At 33.5% G+C, this 17788-nt stretch overlaps 1 protein-coding gene across 2 annotated transcripts in view; it reads left to right on the top strand.

Moving 5' to 3' along the window:
• The first annotated feature begins 9293 nt into the window (after positions 1-9293).
• LOC118205066 (BOS complex subunit ncln) overlaps positions 9294-17788 on the top strand; it is a 76619-nt gene continuing 68124 nt past the window's right edge. Inside the window, exons 1-3 of one of the 2 annotated variants that reach the window (XM_035377349.2) lie at positions 9294-9437; positions 9529-9693; positions 17483-17673. In XM_035377349.2, the coding sequence (XP_035233240.1) occupies positions 9618-9693; positions 17483-17673 (267 nt within the window). In that variant the 5' untranslated portion in view covers positions 9294-9437; positions 9529-9617. The other variant, XM_035377347.2, reaches the window with a different exon arrangement.

Consider the following 17788-nt stretch of genomic DNA (forward strand, 5'->3'; position numbering starts at 1 on the left):
GAAGTTTTATTCCAGAAAACATATCTATTATTCAAGTTTGTGATCAGGGAATTATTATAGAGCGATGAAAGAATATGATCTTCGTGAGGTGAGCTGTATTCTTCATAATGTGGAAAATTTGGATGAAAGTGCAAATGAATTAATAAGGACTAACCTCCTTGGTGCATTTTCTGCATCTACTGAATACATATTTTGAAACCATGTTTCAGAAAATACAATAATGAACTGTTTTAAGCAGGATAACTTTTACTGATGGTAAAACCAGTCACTTCCCCAAACAGATCCAAGTACACAATATGAAAAAAAAAAAAAAAAGATCCAAGTACAAAATAGGAAAATTATTATTCCTCAAAATTGTCTCACCCAGTGCGCAAAAACTGTTTATGAATGAAATTTTTTATGACAACTGCATGCTGTCTACTATTATTGAATTTTTAGTTCTTATTTCTTAATGAAAGTCCTGTGGAAACATGCAATTTTATACATATTTCTATTATACATTCATTTAATTAGTTAAACTGTATTGCAATTTACTTGGGTATATTTCTCATCATTTAATATTATGATTCAACTTTTGCTATCAACACAGATATAGACGAATAAAATGATATGCAAAACAGTGTGTGCTTTTTTGTAGAAAATGCAATCAAACTTACCAAAGAGAATAACCTCTTACTTAAATAGATTTGTTTTATGGGAGTGGTCATCTAAGAAACCATGCTATTCGTGATATTCTATTATCAGCCATTATTTCAAGTATGCTAATCATTTGCAAAGGACCTCCATAAATTTTCTCTGAAATGTATAAATCAACTGGTTGAATGATTTGGCATAATCAGTAAAGCATTACTACTTGCACAGTGATGTTTTATATAATTGCCTGTACTTCTGATTAAATAGTACTGTAGTTTGCACTCACAATATTTTGTCCATAGTTGTTTTCTTATTTATTAAGAGTATGTATAGTCCTCACTGTACTTTCATTTACCTCATTTTCAGCGTTGTTATGCTTAATTTGACATTTTTATATCTTGCAGATAATCTTTTAGCCCCAAGGGTGCAACTTGCCCAGAAGGACTATTAATTTTGTTTTGACATTTTGCATTGATTCACTATAAACAGCGGATCACTTTTTAAATTTTTGCCACCAAATATTAGAGCCCTCTATTATATTTAAAGAATCTGCATAAATGTATGTATGGTTCTCGCATTCTGATAAAGCAACGGTACCTAGAACCATCAGATTTTGAATATTGTATGTCTCCCCCCCCCCCGAATTTGTTTTATTATCTATTTCATATTTTGTAAAGCATTTATGAGTTTTTGATTGAGAAACTCAATGATTGGGAATTCGAAAGACACGCTCTTTTAAATATTTGTGATATTGCTGTTGAATTGAATTTTATGGTTTAAGTGTGAAGAATATGATATTTAATAAATAAAGCTAACACACAAAATGTTGCAAAAATGCCCCTATGGGCATAATATAAAATCTAAAAGCTTTCAGGTTTTTTGTTTGTTTGTTATTTAATTCTGTTCAAAAAGTAGTCAGTGATTGATAATGTTCAGATAAATAACTTAGTGGTTTCAGAAAATGGAATTTGCTGTCCGGTTCCGAAACGAAACCTGTAAAACAGAGCTGATGAATTGGAAGTGGATGAGTAATTACACAACAAGATGTCAGTCTAAAGGTTGCACTAAATTTATTTGGTATAATGCATAATTTGCCGTTTTTATTTTCTTTTATATGAACTGTTGATAAATTCTGATTAGTCATGTAATACTTCTCTAAATTGCTTTGTGAAATCAGATAAGGTATAAGGGTTGCATATTAAAATTATTATACACAAACTTAAGAGCATATTTCATTTCTTAAGTGAGTTGAATGAAAATTTTAAATGGGTGAATTATCTGTTTATTTGGCATATTCACTCTGGTAAAACAGATTACAATATTTGGATTTTATTTGTGCCTTGTGATTTGGTGCAGTTTTCTTAATAAAATCAGTTAAATTACTAGAGCAATTCAAGAGGGAGGCATACAGTGAGGTATAGTACAATGAAATTAATAAATACAGAGATATTACATGATTCATAAGTTTTAAAATGTTTTAACATGTTACAGATAAAAATTATTACCACATGAAATGAAATAAAAGTTAATCAAATTTGACGTAATACCGTAAAGGTTCATTGTGTGTTCCTGTTGGTACATGACACATATCCACCGGGGTTCAAGGTCATGTACAGGAAAGATGGCTGCAATGTACATGCTGACTATTTAAAGCTGAAGTAACTTGAATGTATCGGTATTACGATACATTCAAGTTAATTCGTATACTTACGTATCAGTATTACGAATGTGAATAATTCGGTGTATTACGCTCTTAAATATTTATCTAAGCCAGAAAAAGTTTATAACTTTATAAGGTATTTCTCAGGCCTTCTTAGCATGCCTTCGTGGTGTAGTGGTCAACACGCTCGGCGCGTAATCGAGAGGTACGTGTTTCGAGTACCGGTGAGGGCATTGCTCGTTTTTCATGTTTCCTGCTTCGAAATAACCTAATGTCTTTACAGTGGCGCTCGAACTTAAAAAAGGTGGTGGATGATGATTCTCCACTACTCTGATTTGATGACTGGGTCCCCTAATGACCAGTTGCCCTTTAAAAGGGGAATTATATAAGGTATTTCTCCTGGCTTTCTAGCATGCATTTATGGTGTCGTGGTTAGCACGCTTGGCACATAATCAAAAAGCCCATGGTTCGAGTCCTGGCTAGAGCATTGCTCATTTTTCATGTCTCCTGCTTCGAAATAACCTAATGTATGTACAACTTACCCCGATTTGTTTAGTGCACAATAGCTTTTCAAAGTTTCTCTGAGACCCAGAAACCGACGGTGACAGAAGTGTTACTGACTACCTTAAAACTTAATAAGCCATGAATACCAGATCCTTTACTGCTGGGTTCTCGGACACATAGAGATAACGGGTAACGAGCTGGCAGACATCACAGCAAAGTCTGCCGTGGGACTGTCTAAAGCAGATTGTTACTTTGAGAGATATTAAAGTGATTATCAAGGGTAAAATCCTAAGTCTATGGTGAGGACGTACAAGTGAATAATAAAATAAAAAGCATAATGCACAGAATTAAATATTGGGACTCAAAGAATAATCAGCAGGAGGAAAGTGAACCAGTATATTCCAGTTGTAATATTACTCTGATTTTGTTAGAAACATGACAGATTTTCTTAGAAATACTCCTCACGTTTTGATAGACTTCAGGAAATACTATTTAAGTTTTTCAGGTACTTCACTCGACTTTTAATTGGAAAACCAATTGGATCTCAATGAAAGTTTCCCGCCACCGCATATATCGTTTGAGCAAATAGTTCGCGTTGCGTGTTTAATCATATTTTGTCAAACGATTTTTGGTATTTGAAAGAAAGAGACTTGATTTAGAACACTGTGTTGTCAAATTTATAAAGCAATATCGTTATTATTAAGTACGAAGTGTCTGAAATGGAACTACTACGCTACCAGATTAAAACGATCATTTACTTTCAGTTTTAAAAAGTAACAAAACGTCAGCTACGGAATGTCACCAAATCGTGTATACAGCTTTAGGTACTAATGTTGTACCATATGACACTGTGAAGGTCAGTGCTGGGTTTATGTATAAGCTGAACAAGCTATAGCTTAGAGCATTCCGAAAAATTGTAACATATCCCATATAAAAAAATTAACTGATATCCCTCATAAAGGGCTCCATATCTCAAATAGCTTAGGCTCTCGTCAAATCTAAATCCGGTGCTGGCAAAGGTTTGGTACCAAAATTTCAAAAACAAGCACTACGATATTCAAGAGGCAGAGCACTCGAGCCGGCCTACTGATGTTGATGAGGCCGGCCAGCGAGAATATATGAAAGAAGATCAGTATGCAACCAATCGAGGGCTTGTTAAGGAATTACAAAGGCTGTTCACACATTTTTAGACGATGTATATTGTATTCACAAAATTAAATTACATAAAATTCTTGTGTTTTAAATGTTCTGTTTGACATCCCTTATTCTGAACTATCTTTCGACACCGCAATTTCCAGGATAATAATGCCTTTTGAAGTGGCAGAAGAGGTATTCTATCCCATTGCTCCCGAACAGCTTTCCAGAGTCCTGTTAGGGTTTTGGGACAACGTTTGGATAATGCAGTTTTTAAAAGTCTGAAAGCACAAAAATCCATAGGTGACACATCGGGAGATTTAGTAGGGATATCAGTGAAGGGTATGGCCTTGATACCAGTTTTTTGTTCCATTTCTTTTAGGAAATTTACAGTGGATGTGTGACTGCTAGCTTAGTCCTGATGGAGTCTCACAGATTGATGGCACTGTGGGTAAAGCGATGGTATTTCATTCAGAAAAATTGGCGATAAAATATGTTTCTGATAGTATTTGGAGTTAACCTTGATATTTTTTTGTACTCTATTTATTTTTAACTTGCCATTATAAGAAAAACCAGCAACAATCATGAATCCCTTAAAAAAACTTTCTTTCGATTCTTTGAACCATGTACTTAAATTTTTTTCTCCTTTTTTATGATAATAAATGGCTCTTTTTTTGTTACAATTATTTAAATACACCCATGCTTCATCTATTGTGACAATTGTTTTCCATTTTTCTTTGGATAAGTGTTTCTCATATAGAAATTCTGCACCTTGTCCTACGTTGAGCGATATGCTTTGGAAGAAGACGATGCACATTGCGTTTTTTCGCTTTCTTAAGATTTAAATCAACGTTTATCATTTTGTTTACAGTCGACACCGAGCGTTTTAATGATTTTGCAACTGTTCTTTGACTAGAGGGATTTTCGTTTAACATTAAACAACGTACCTTTGCAATAGTCAAAGATGTCCGTTTTTTTTTATATACTTGTTTGGAATTTTTGTCCCACTTGAGGCTCCAATTTGACGTTTTTTCCTTTCTTGTTGATGATATTACCTATCGACGCTTTAGATATCACAAAACCATGACTCTCACATCGTTTTTGGATAACGGAGTATGCATATTTCTCTTCGGAAAGAGCGTAAATGTAGCCTTCGAAGCCCTGCTTTGTTAAATTCGACATTTTGAATAAAAACAAAACTTTCAAGCCACAGACGATAATTTTGACTTTTAAAAACATAGTACAATTGCAATTACTTCTTTTGCAGCAAACGATTTTTTATTACCGCTTACCAAAATCGTCTAAAAATGTGCGAACAGCCTCTGTAGTGCCATGTCCATTGGTCGCAGTATGCATCTCATACACTTGACGTACAAGTTCAATCCCTGGGTGCCGCATGAGATGATTTAAGCAAATAAGGATGGACGTGTTTGAACCTGCACTAATAATCTTTAATATCAATGCGAGGATAAAATTCTGGACCGGATACAAAAAATGACATATTTATTTCTGTCTATCATTCTACCTGTTAAACTTAATTCCTTCAAAAATTTCAGTACTGTTCTGTTATTAGGACCATATTGAGAAATGTATATATGGATGTATGTGTTCATGTATGCATATATATATATATATATATATATATATATATATGTACACATGAATGTATGTGTGTATACATATACATTTCTGAATCCAGTCCCTGGTAACAGAACAGTACTAAAATTTCTTTATAAAACACAGCTGTTACTAATAATTGCAGATTGTAAATGATGTTTGACTAATATCATTATATTAAAAAAGTATTTTTATTTCATGTAATAATCAACAGATGATAAAATAACACTCAAGAAAAACTATAATAAAGCAAAACTGAGCATAGGTGAACTTGCTATACACAGGAGGTACCAGTCATAGATGCCTTATTTTCGCAAAAGGGAATCTGAAAATATCCTAAAAGCCCTTATTTTCTGAAAGCTATCCAAATGTACTACGTAGACAATCATAAAAACAAGTGCCATTGGGACTTCATGAAATATGGTTGAAGATGTAGCACTTACCTTTGCAAGGGATTTCACATTCAAAGCACTCTTTATATCCTTCACAAAAATTCTCCTAAGCTATGCATTACCTTACGGTTCAGATGCAATCCGTCTTTGTCAGACAAATACTCCAATAGAGTCACCACATCTGCAAAATAAAAAAGCTTCTCGGCCTTTGAATGCTTTGAAAAGATTAGTGTTTATCCGAACTAATTTTCTGTTAAGCTTCTTTAAACTGTACGGGTTGAAGCCATTCTTGAATAAATTTCGTTCCCGCGAAAGGATACCTGAAAAGAGAATGATCTTCGGATTTAAGCGCTTATAGAACAAGCAAGAACAATAGCAAGAACCTTATACAGACAATCATATTTATGATGAATATCATCTAAGGCGTCACATGAACCAAAACTAACTCAAATTGATTGTTTATCAAGGTTATTTTGCATGTCAACCTTTCAATCGTAACACCCGAGAAACAATGAAAATGAACTTCGCAATCCAGTAAATTCAGCAATAAATATTCTTTTCAATATTTTATCATCGAATCTCCGATTATAAGTATCTTCATTTTTACTGTTTGCTTAGACAAAGATATAATAAAAATAATACAAATAACAAACTCATATTAAACAATTAGCACGAGCAATCATGACACTCACCTACGAAAATGGTGGAATACTGTTTGTATTTTCACATTTACGTATTTGGTGCCAGTGTTCAGTTTGGCGTGAAAATAACAACTTTCCAACCAATCACGGCAAAGTACACTTTCCCGTTTGCTGTACATAATTGTGCAAACTCCGTTTTTATGTTTTTAGAATAAAGAAAAATGCACCATGATTTTGCATTAATACAGATTGCCTGTTTTATAGTGAGCTAATTAATGTGGATTGCCTGTTTTATAGTGAATTAATTGGGTGGATTGCCCGTATTACTTAATTATAAGTTTCTCTTTACGTTTCTTTTAATGGAGTACCGACTGAATGAACTAAATTCAGGTAGAGTCTCGTAACAAGTATCATGAAGATAATAATAACATGTAAGAGTTACCAAAATTATACTAACCAAATGAATTAACAGTTAATTAATGGATGAAATATTAATTAAAGATGAAATGTCAAATTTCATAACTAATTAAAAATAAACAAAGTTTCCGAAGTTTCAAGACATCTACCACAACACAAGCTTGTTTGTTTACATTAGCAGTTCTTACATCACGTGACCTGCGACGTCACCGTAGTGTATCTCATTCACTTAATACAGAAAAGTAAGGTTAAAGTAAAGTTTGAAAGCAGAACATTTTCTCGATCTATTAATATATTCTTAAAACTTAAGCCTGGAAGCAGAAAATTTAAACAGTCTAGTGTTAGAAATCTCATCTCAAAAAGATAACTATCAGTATGTATGTAAAATAATGAACCTATTAATATGTATATAAAATAATAAAAACGCAGTACGGCCGGAAGCTGAGATGGTATCAAAGATAGGAAGCATCAGTATCACGATTTACTCTTGAAGATCGTCATATAGGTTTAGGGCTTAATTTCTTAGATGAGAAGTGCTGGAGCCCTATGGAAGACCATCAGCAAAGAGAAACAAGAGTAAATAAATAAGTAAAATGACTGTTAAACGCATTAACAATTTAAAAATTAAATAGTTTATTATTATCAAATTAATTAATAACTATTTAATTAATGTTTATAAATTGTTATTTAATAAATAATTATTATATAATTAATTAATTATAATTTAATTGATAATTATTAGGTAATTAATTATTATTTATTGAAATAATTAAAGATTGAAGGGATAAGGTTCGGAGAACAGCCTTGGTTGCGCCAACTTGGCTCCTTTAAGGATATGGGCGACATTTCATTATGCCAACGGAAGTAAATATCATGTGGGGAATAGGTGTTAAGGAGAAAAGGAAAATACATGGGGAAAAACGGGATTAAGATGTGTTTATATTTGTTTGGTATCTGATTGCTAATTTTGTTCTGTAATGTTGCTCCCCGTTTTGGCGTTAAGGCTGTTCTCCGAACCTTATCCGATTGAAGTAATTAAATAATTAAAATTAAACAAAATTTAAAGAGATAAATTGAAATTTAATACGCGATTTTTAATATAATTTTATTGTTAAAATAAAATTTTCGAGATAAAATTTCTTCTGAAATTGTTATTCAGTTACATAAAAGAAGTGCCGCAGCCTTCTTATTCAGGGCTCCAGTGCGTTCCGGCTGGAATTATGATTTATTACAAAAATTAAGGAGCACCGGAGCCGAAATCAGGTGGGCACCGGCCCAATTTAAGCTCTGATCGTAGAGGGGGGGGAGTTCTTTTATTATCACAAAAATTAAATATACTTGAAGTATAGCTGATGAAAATTCCGGGGCGAAACAGAATGAGGGTATGAGTGGGTAAAAACAAAAATTGAGGGGAATCTTGGTGAGAAAGAACGTTCTCTTTGACCGCGGCTCTCTGCTGATATAATTATAGCCATCAAGCAGATGTATGTCAGTGGTAAAATGAGTCCTGAATTTGGCTCCTAAGGATGAATGTAAAGTTGCTGGTTACGCTTTCACCCCCCCCCCATTAGTGGGTACTGTGGGAAGAGGATGTATAGGACGTGTTTGAGCAGTTTATCTCAGTATTCCACTCTTATTGTACTCGCTGTCACATAACGCACATTTACAATGTCGTAGCTAGGGTTTTCAGCGCCCAGGGACAACTAAAGATTTAGCGCCCCCTACTGCTTGCCAAGGATAGAAAACATTTAATTCTAAAATGTCGTAACATCAGTTTGGAGCCCCTTGGATTCTGGGCCAGGGGACAGATGCCCCCTCTTGCCCCCCTCTAGCTACGCCGCTGCACATTTAAGAACACAAATTTTCTTTCCTGCGAGAATAATTAACTGTAAGCATAGATAACAATACACTAGATACGATCAGGGCTAAAGAAAGAGATACGATGGCATGGCGAGAAATTTACGCGTTCCTAAACAAACTCCCCCAAATTTATTGCTTTTCTTAGAAAGAAAGGTTTCCGCATGTGAGTGAGGGGAGTTTACTTGAACGTCTCATGTTCTCATAAGTTCGCATTTCTAGGGAAATAGAGCATTGCAAGGCCTGCTTATTGTTAAACTAAAACGTTAGAATTCTAAATTTTTTTTTGTGTCTAAATTGTGGTTCAGTTTTTTATAAAAAAAAGTACCGGAGCTCATCTTGTTTAGGGCTCCGGCTAAAACTGTAATTTGTCTTAAAAATTGATAAGCACCGTAGCCGAGCTCCGGCCAACACCGACTCTACTAGACGAGTCGGTGTTGGCTCCGGCGCAATTTAAGCTCTGTATAGGTTGAAGCTTCCGAAAGCAGAACTTTCGCTTTCTTCGCATCTGATGGGAGCATCTGACCAGCTGCTTATGAATTTGCCAAAGAGCTGAACAGTTACAACTCTACTCCAAGCATAGTAATATATTTATGTTTCCTAGATTTTAAATTCGACTGTATATGTACAAATATATCAAAATAAAATAAAAGTTATTTAATCATGTATTTAGAAGGCGCTGAAAACTTCTTTGAATTCCTCCGTGGAAACTTCTTACTGTATTCTATCCTTGTTGTTCCACTGCTTATTGTTATTTCGCCGATGACCCCTGTATTGGCAGCTCATGAGTTCACGGTTTATCGAATGCAACACTTTGATTTACACGGAACCCCTCATGGTATGAAATCATGTTATGTTAAAATTGTCATTAATTCATGTTTAAATATATCTACTGTTTGCATCTGTTTTATATATGTGCATTCGTATATATGTGATTCCATTATTATTTGAAAAGTTTGAATATACAAATCCCTTTCATACCTATGGTCGTAATGTGTAAAAAATTAAACTGTGAATTCATGTTCGATATCTTAATATTATATTAAGTGAAGCGATATCTTAATATTCATGAAATATTACTAAACTAATGTATTCACATGAAAGTATTGCGGATGAAATTAAACATAGATTTATAATTGATAAGTCGTTTTCATTAGTTGATCCTACTTAAATTTATACTTCATAATCTGATAGAATAATAATAGTATACAAGCTGTTGTATATAGTGATTAGGTTGTATATTTTAAAAGTGTTTGTAATTTTATGTATTAAAGCGAGTTTACTAACTAATATTTAAGTGATTGATGAGCAGACATTTCTGGATTGTGTACCTAAACCAGTGTCAAGAACTATTGCTGTATTTCTTGTAAGTGAATGTACTATATAGATATTTGTATAAGTTAACATGTTATATAATATAAGAAACTTCGGTTGATCTTTACATTATGGTAACTTAGCGTTTTTTTGGCGATCAACTCTCCTACAGCAACCCTCTATTTTTTTTTTCCCGCCGCCATTTTGTCTTCACGAAGTAAAGACGTGTTTCTTTTCTTTTTATCTACTGAACACTTCTTCCAACAATCTACTAGCCGAATTACACTTATGCTAGAAATTTTATCTAACAAAACTGCTTAATCATGACAAATATTCACTGCAAAATTGGGAAAAAGTGCACAATACCATACTCCTTACGTGTTTATCAAAATAACACATACACATAAACCATGTACACGCCGACTTATTTTTACTTAAAAAAACATCCCAGAATTGCACAAAAATGGCATTGCGCACACTCTTCACTATATCCATGTACACTGCTTTTTTCTCATAAATTAGAAAAATTTCACGAAAATACATGACAATTTTCTCAATCTTTAAACCCGGTAAAAAGAACATATATCTGAAATTACCTGATCGCGAAAAAGTATTTACCCTTTTCAAATATGAACATTTCCACATATAAAATAAATAAAATATCCAAAAACTTTTACCTCTAAATCATCTATTACATTATACACGTCACCAACAAATTCATACCGCAAGCATTACAAATACTTAGTATCAAATATTTAAATTATTTCCATGCACGTTTACTTCAACTTAAACGTATACCAAATTCCTACAAACATAAAATTCACAAAATAACTATCATTTAATTAAAATATCACTAAACCATGTACACGTCGACTTATTTTTACTTAAAAAAACATCCCAGAATTGCACAAAAATGGCATTGCGCACACTCTTCACTATATCCATGTACACTGCTTTTTTCTCATAAATTAGAAAAATTTCACGAAAATACATGACAATTTTCTCAATCTTTAAACCCGGTAAAAAGAACATATATGAAATTACCTGATCGCGAAAAAGTATTTACCCTTTCCAAATATGAACATTTCCACATATAAAATAAATAAAATATCCAAAAACTTTTACCTCTAAATCATCTATTATATTATAAATGTCACCATACAAATACTTAGTGTCAGATATTTAAATTATTTCCATGCACGTTTACTTCAACTGAAACATATACCAAATTCCTACAAACATAAAATTCACAAAATAACTATCATTTAATTAAAATATAATTAAATTCAAAAACACTACTTAAAATATAAATGAGCACATACATTAAATTAATAAAAATTACCTTACAATCCTAATTACTTTAAACTAAATCATTGCTAATAACAATTTTCCCAATAATACCAAATTCCTTTACTTCCACCTTACATTTAGAACAATGCATAAAAATAATATCCTCAAATAATTAAAAATACTAACTTACCTAATCTTCTTCAGAATCTTGATTATGTGTCGGATAAACTTTTCTTTAGTTACGGCCATGGGATCCAAAAATTCACGAACACTGTTTCACACAACACAGAATAAACCAAATACAAAATTTCCAGATTTTTTCCCGATTAACCCCTTTTCCGATTAAAGAACCGTAATTCGTCCATTAATATCACATGAAATATCCCATGATCTCTCATTTCCCTCACACAAAATAATGCGTAATCGGAACTGAGTACTGCTCACATTATTACCAAAGTCCCAGGTAGTAACCTTTATCGCCTCCAAAATGTCGCCAAACTACCAGTTACCATATTGTAAAGATCAACCGAAACTTCTCATGAAGTATTTATTGCCTATTATAGTGTTCTCAAAGTGGAGGCCCAAGTGCCTCATGCCAGTCACGAAGCAATTTTGTGCAACATGCGAATACAGAATACATTACAGTTAGGTAATTTGAAGTTCGAGTTTCCACTTTCATCGCCATTTAAAATGAGCATGCATACTGTACCAGAAAATCGGTAAATAGAGCTAATTAATTTACAGTTTGTTGTAAATCTTATTTAAAGATTTGAAGGTACAGATTTCATTAACTTTTATTTGTACATGTCGGGGAAAAAAAAATACAGTTATGAGTTGTTGCACTAAAAACAGTTGCTTTATTAGAAAATTTGTCTGTTTATGAACAGCTTTTTTCACACTTGAAAATTAATAAAAAAGAGAATTCAATTGATCGATGATCATCTACAATACGTAATGAAGATAAATCCTAGTAAATTTTCTCCACAGCTGAAAATTTTATCAGAATCAAAATGCATTGAGGTCTATAGTAAGAAATCAAGAAATTTATAAGTATTTACTTACAAACATATGTATTTTTATATAAAAGTTAATTAATAAGAGAAAGAGATTAGGTTACCATTATATATTCACAAGCTTTATCTCATTTGGAATTTTTCTCTGAAAACTTAGAAAGTTTTCATAATTTGTTTATTTTAAGTTCAATTTGAAAGAAGTTGTAAAATGATTAATTAATATATTAGAATTATTTGAAATAAAAACGTCAGTGTAAAAATGTATTATTTAGCTATCAGTATATGTGAATTACAACGTGTAACCAACAGAAATGTCTTGCAGGTACCAAACTTCATTAATATTTCTGATTGAAAATAAATATAAATTTGAATATTTCCCTTTGTGATATCATTATTATTGTTTATGTATGTTTTGATAAAATTTACTAAATAGGTGAAATTAAAGATTTATTTAACTTTTTTTAAAAAAATTTTTTAATAAAAAATGTTTATTTTGTTAAAAAAGAAAAAAGAAATCTCGGCTGTTGTCTATTTTCAAATCATACATTTGATTCGTATGCCGTTTGAGTGTAAGACTACTGGCTACTTACGTATTAACGCAACCAGGCCAAAATTCGCATAAATCGCCAAATTTGGCGACCTTACTTACGGCAACCCTACGTGTGTGAAAATAGATGAATGTTTATTTGTAAAAAGAAAAAATGAAAAAATAACACTGGGCGTGTACTACCACAGCAATGGGTTTTCGGCGGAATTTGCCGAGAAAAGAAAGAGACTTTTTTGGTTACTGTACCTAACAGAAGTGCCGTTACCCTCATGGAAAAAATTTGCGAAAATATCAAGGGAGTAAGCATCATTTATTCGGATTGCTGGAAAGGATACAATACAAGTGAGTTTGAAAATGCTAGATTTCTGCATGGAACTGTTAATCACAAATATAACTTTGTGGATCCCAACATGGGCGTTCACACACAACATGTAGAGCACATGTGGGGCTCAGCCAAATGGCGCAACAAAAAACAGAGAGGAACAGCCTGTCATCATCTTGACTCATACCTTATCGAATTTATATGGTGCCAAGCTCAAGCTATTAATGGCGAAGACGGTTTTCAATCAGTGCTAAAAGCAATAGCCAAAAGATTTCCGCCGAAAAAATAATTCTGCAACTTATTCAAATTCGAAACTGGAAGGGTTTAATTGCTATTTTATATTTTAAAACAAAATAATATAAAAAACTGTATTAAAAATTATCTGTAATTAATAAATGTACATTTTCTTTCTATTCATACTTTTTTACTTAAACTTACAAATCGCGCCAACCTGGTTGCAATAATACGTAAGTACCGACTATTGATTTAATATATCAGGTGGCTATAATTAAACTGACAGTGCTCACAGTGTTCTGTAGCGTGATCTATTTGCGAGAATGACGCCACATTTTGTAGGAAGATTAAATAAGATGGGGGACGAAGAATTCCACGAAGAAACAAATTAATTCCAAAAGTCACCGCTAGGGGAATATTTGGCACTGTGTAATAGAAAATAGAGTGTTAACAAATGCAAATTAATACGGAATAAAATTACCTTTTATTATGCACATTTTCTGATTTAGTTCAAGTGCAATATGGCAACACTTTTAAAAAAGCATAAAATCTACATAAACACCGATAAAGTCTCGTGATCTGCAATATCACGTACGCTGAGCAGAAGAAGAAGTTCTTTATTCAAATTTCACGTTACATCCATTTGCACAGTGCTAGCTGCTTGGGTTTTGAAAGGCAATGTGTTACGTTTCGAATCAATCGGATTGAAAGTTTATGTGCAATGTCTCCTTCTTTAGTCGAGCGTGCATTACTGATCAAATTCTTTTACCTCAACCAGTGCAATGCGTCAGCCGCTCTTCGTGCTTTTAGAATGCACAAAAATATGCGTAAAGGTAACGGTCCTGTGTCAGTGAATGGGCTAAAAGCAATGGTTGCGATGTTTGAGAAAACAGGTTCTCTGAAGGTTCAGTCAGGCAGAGGACAAAAACCTGTACCTCATGATACAATCGAAGCAGTTGCCACGGCGATTGTCGACAGAGAACCAGACAATATTGCTGCCACCTCTAGTGCTCTTGGAGTAGCTCGGAATATGGATATGCCTTACAGTACGGTATGGAAAATCTTAACGAAAGATTATCAACTTCTATCTGTACAAGATCAGCCGTGTACAGGAGTTCCTGTACCCCGACCATGATAAGCGATTGACTTTTGCTCTCACCTTTCTTGCCAGAATGGAGGTGGATGATGCTTGGCCGTGGAAAATCTTATGGGGAGACGAGGCCCACTTTTACCTGAATGGAACTGTGAATATCCAGAATTGCCGAATTTGGGATGACAAATCACCACATGCAGTCACAGCATTTCCCTTACATTCACCAAAGGTAACTGTTTGGTGTGGGTTCACAGCAGAATTTATCGTAGGTCCGTTCTTCTATGAGAACGTTACCCCGACAGGACCGGAAACCTGTTCTGTTACCGGAGAGAAATATCAGCACATGTTGAAAAGCTTTGTCATTCCGGCACTTCAGCAAAGACAATGCCTGGGGGAAATCATTTTCATGCAAGATGGAGCCCCTCCACATATTGCTGTACGGGTGCAACAGATGCTACGACAGAAATTCACAGCAGAAAGAGGCATTAGCTGTTACTTTCCAACTGCATGGCCACTTCGGTCTCCTGATCTTACCCCATGCGACTTCTGGCTATGGAGTTACCTTAAGTCCAAGGTCTATCGAGGAGTGGCCCAGGACCTGCCTATGTTGAAGGATAACATATCACGGACTGTACGGGAGATTCCTGCAGACACATTACTTTCTGCTGTTGGGCATACTGTGCACAGAATGCAATATGTGGTCCATAACAACAGCAGCCACATTGAACCTCATTTGAATGCAAAATAAAAGGTAATTTCCGTATTGATTTGCATTTGTTAACACTCAATTTTCTATTACACAGTGCCAAATATTCCCCTAGCGGTGACTTTTGGAACTAATTTGTTTTTTCAGGGAATCCTTCGTCCCCCATCTTGTTTAATCTTCCTACAAAATGTGGCATCATTCTCGCAAATAGATCGCGCTATAGAACACTGTGAACACTGTCAGTTTAATTATGGCCACCTGGTACTTCCACCTCCTCAGTAAAACAATTTAAATTTTGAACGATGTTTATTAGAGATCACACCTAAACAAAATTATGGTAAAGGTATATTTTAGGATACCCCTTGGCGAAACTTAGCGATTTTGGGTGGTACATGGATACCGAGTTTGTGCAATTCTTTGACTTATTATTTTGGCTTGCATAATGGCGATTTTTGTGCCAAAAATCAGTGCTACACAAAACCAAAATAACAAGTTAAAGAATTGCACGAACTTGGTATCCATGTACATATTGATCTATTTTCACTAAAAAAAAAAAAAAAAAAATCCCCAAATTGCACAAAAAGGGCATTGCGCACTCTTGAATTTATCCATGTACACGTCGACTTATTTTCACTTAAAAAAATCCAAGAATTGCACAAACTTGCATTGCGCATTCCCTTTATTCATGTACACATCAATATGTTTTCACTTAAAAAGTCAAAGGAGCACCTAATTCTACAATATAAGCAAACTATAAATACATAATACATAAACTATATTTTAAACCAAATAATAAAATGACATAAAAAAGGAAAAACATGCTATACATTTAATCACTACAAAAAGCAAATATCCACTTACCCTATTTAGAAGTTCCTTTGTCTTTAGTCTGTGGCATACAAAATTCCTTAACAGCATCCAAAACAAAAACTTCCTAAAATTATCTGAACTCGAATCCATATATTGGTGTCGCCACATCTGAACCTTCTTCCTACAAATCCATCTAAATGGTTTTTATGTTCGACTAGATACATATAATTCCTACATACAGGACACTTAGAATGGCTACTAAGTAAACCTTCATTTACACACCAGCCAATTAACACTCAATTTCCCCTTTCGTTCCAAATCGTACGGACATTTCAAATTAATTTTACTACATTCGGCCATTCTACCATCTAAAGAATAAAACCAACATACACCACAAAAGAAACCGCCACTTACAAAACATCCCATGATTCAAAATTTCCCAGAATCATGCACCTGATTACATCACAATAGTATGGTAGCCTGAGCAGTTGCTCAGGCTACCATAAATGAAACAACGACTTTGCCATAATACAAGGGGTACCTTAAAGTCTACTCTAACCAAAATTATTGTTGACCAGAAAAAAAAATCTATCTTATCCCCCTTCTTAAAAGGAAATTTGAATCCGTAACCAAATGTTTGAGATGCAAAGCCACACAAACTTTTTTGAACATTCCTATGTATTCACATCTAACATTTTTGTACTTTGCACACCTCAGATTAAAGCTTTTCATCATAGCATATATATATAAATGAATTCATTGCATAAGATGTTAAATTAGCATTGCTGTAAATTTTTTTAGTGGGCTTTTTTTTTTTTTTTTTTTAAATTATGTCCTCCATTAGTCATTACACAGAAAAAGAAAGACTTTTAAAGGGAAACTGGCTTTTATCCACATTACACATGGAAGAAAACCATAAAAATGCCGATGCAGACATAAAATTCCCTTTGTCTGGGATTTAAAACCAACAAAGTTTGGTGGGTCTTTGAGTAGGTTTCATTTACAGATTTTGTGTATAGGTTGCAAAAGGTAACTTCGCAAAATATAGATATTGATAGGACTTGAATTTATGGTAGTTGAGTGTACGTAGTGTTTTGTTAAATGATACAGGATAAGTACTATTTTAGACTTGTGTCAAAATATAATGCATCTCTAAAATATATTGTTCGTGCATTGTTTCTTAGATTGCAAAAATCATTATAGGTTAATATTACCATCTTTGCATGTCATGATTTGCAGTTAAATTTTATGTTAAATTGACATAAATTCATTATTCTTGCTTAAACTGTTATTCCTAGGTTGTCGAAGCTCTATTCTTAACATGGAGGCTAAAACTCTGTATACTACTCCTTATACAAGACGCTGTGTAGTAGCTAGATTATCAGAATTAACATTTGCACATTATCAAGAAATAATACACCAAAATGCTGGAGGTCTATTAATACTTATATCTGCAAATTTAAGCTCAATACCTTCATCAGAGCAACAGGTATGATTTTTAGAATTTTGCATTATTTATGTATATTGTCTGTGTGATAATGTGCATATGTCACTGTATATTTTATATATATTAGCGAAACTACTCTGATATGCGCCCTCAAGTC

This window comes from Stegodyphus dumicola, chromosome 6 (genome assembly GCF_044657685.1).
Source record: "Stegodyphus dumicola isolate Sdum_Otavi_A_Nest chromosome 6, ASM4465768v1".
In the NCBI taxonomy this organism is placed as follows: Eukaryota; Metazoa; Arthropoda; class Arachnida; order Araneae; family Eresidae; genus Stegodyphus; species Stegodyphus dumicola.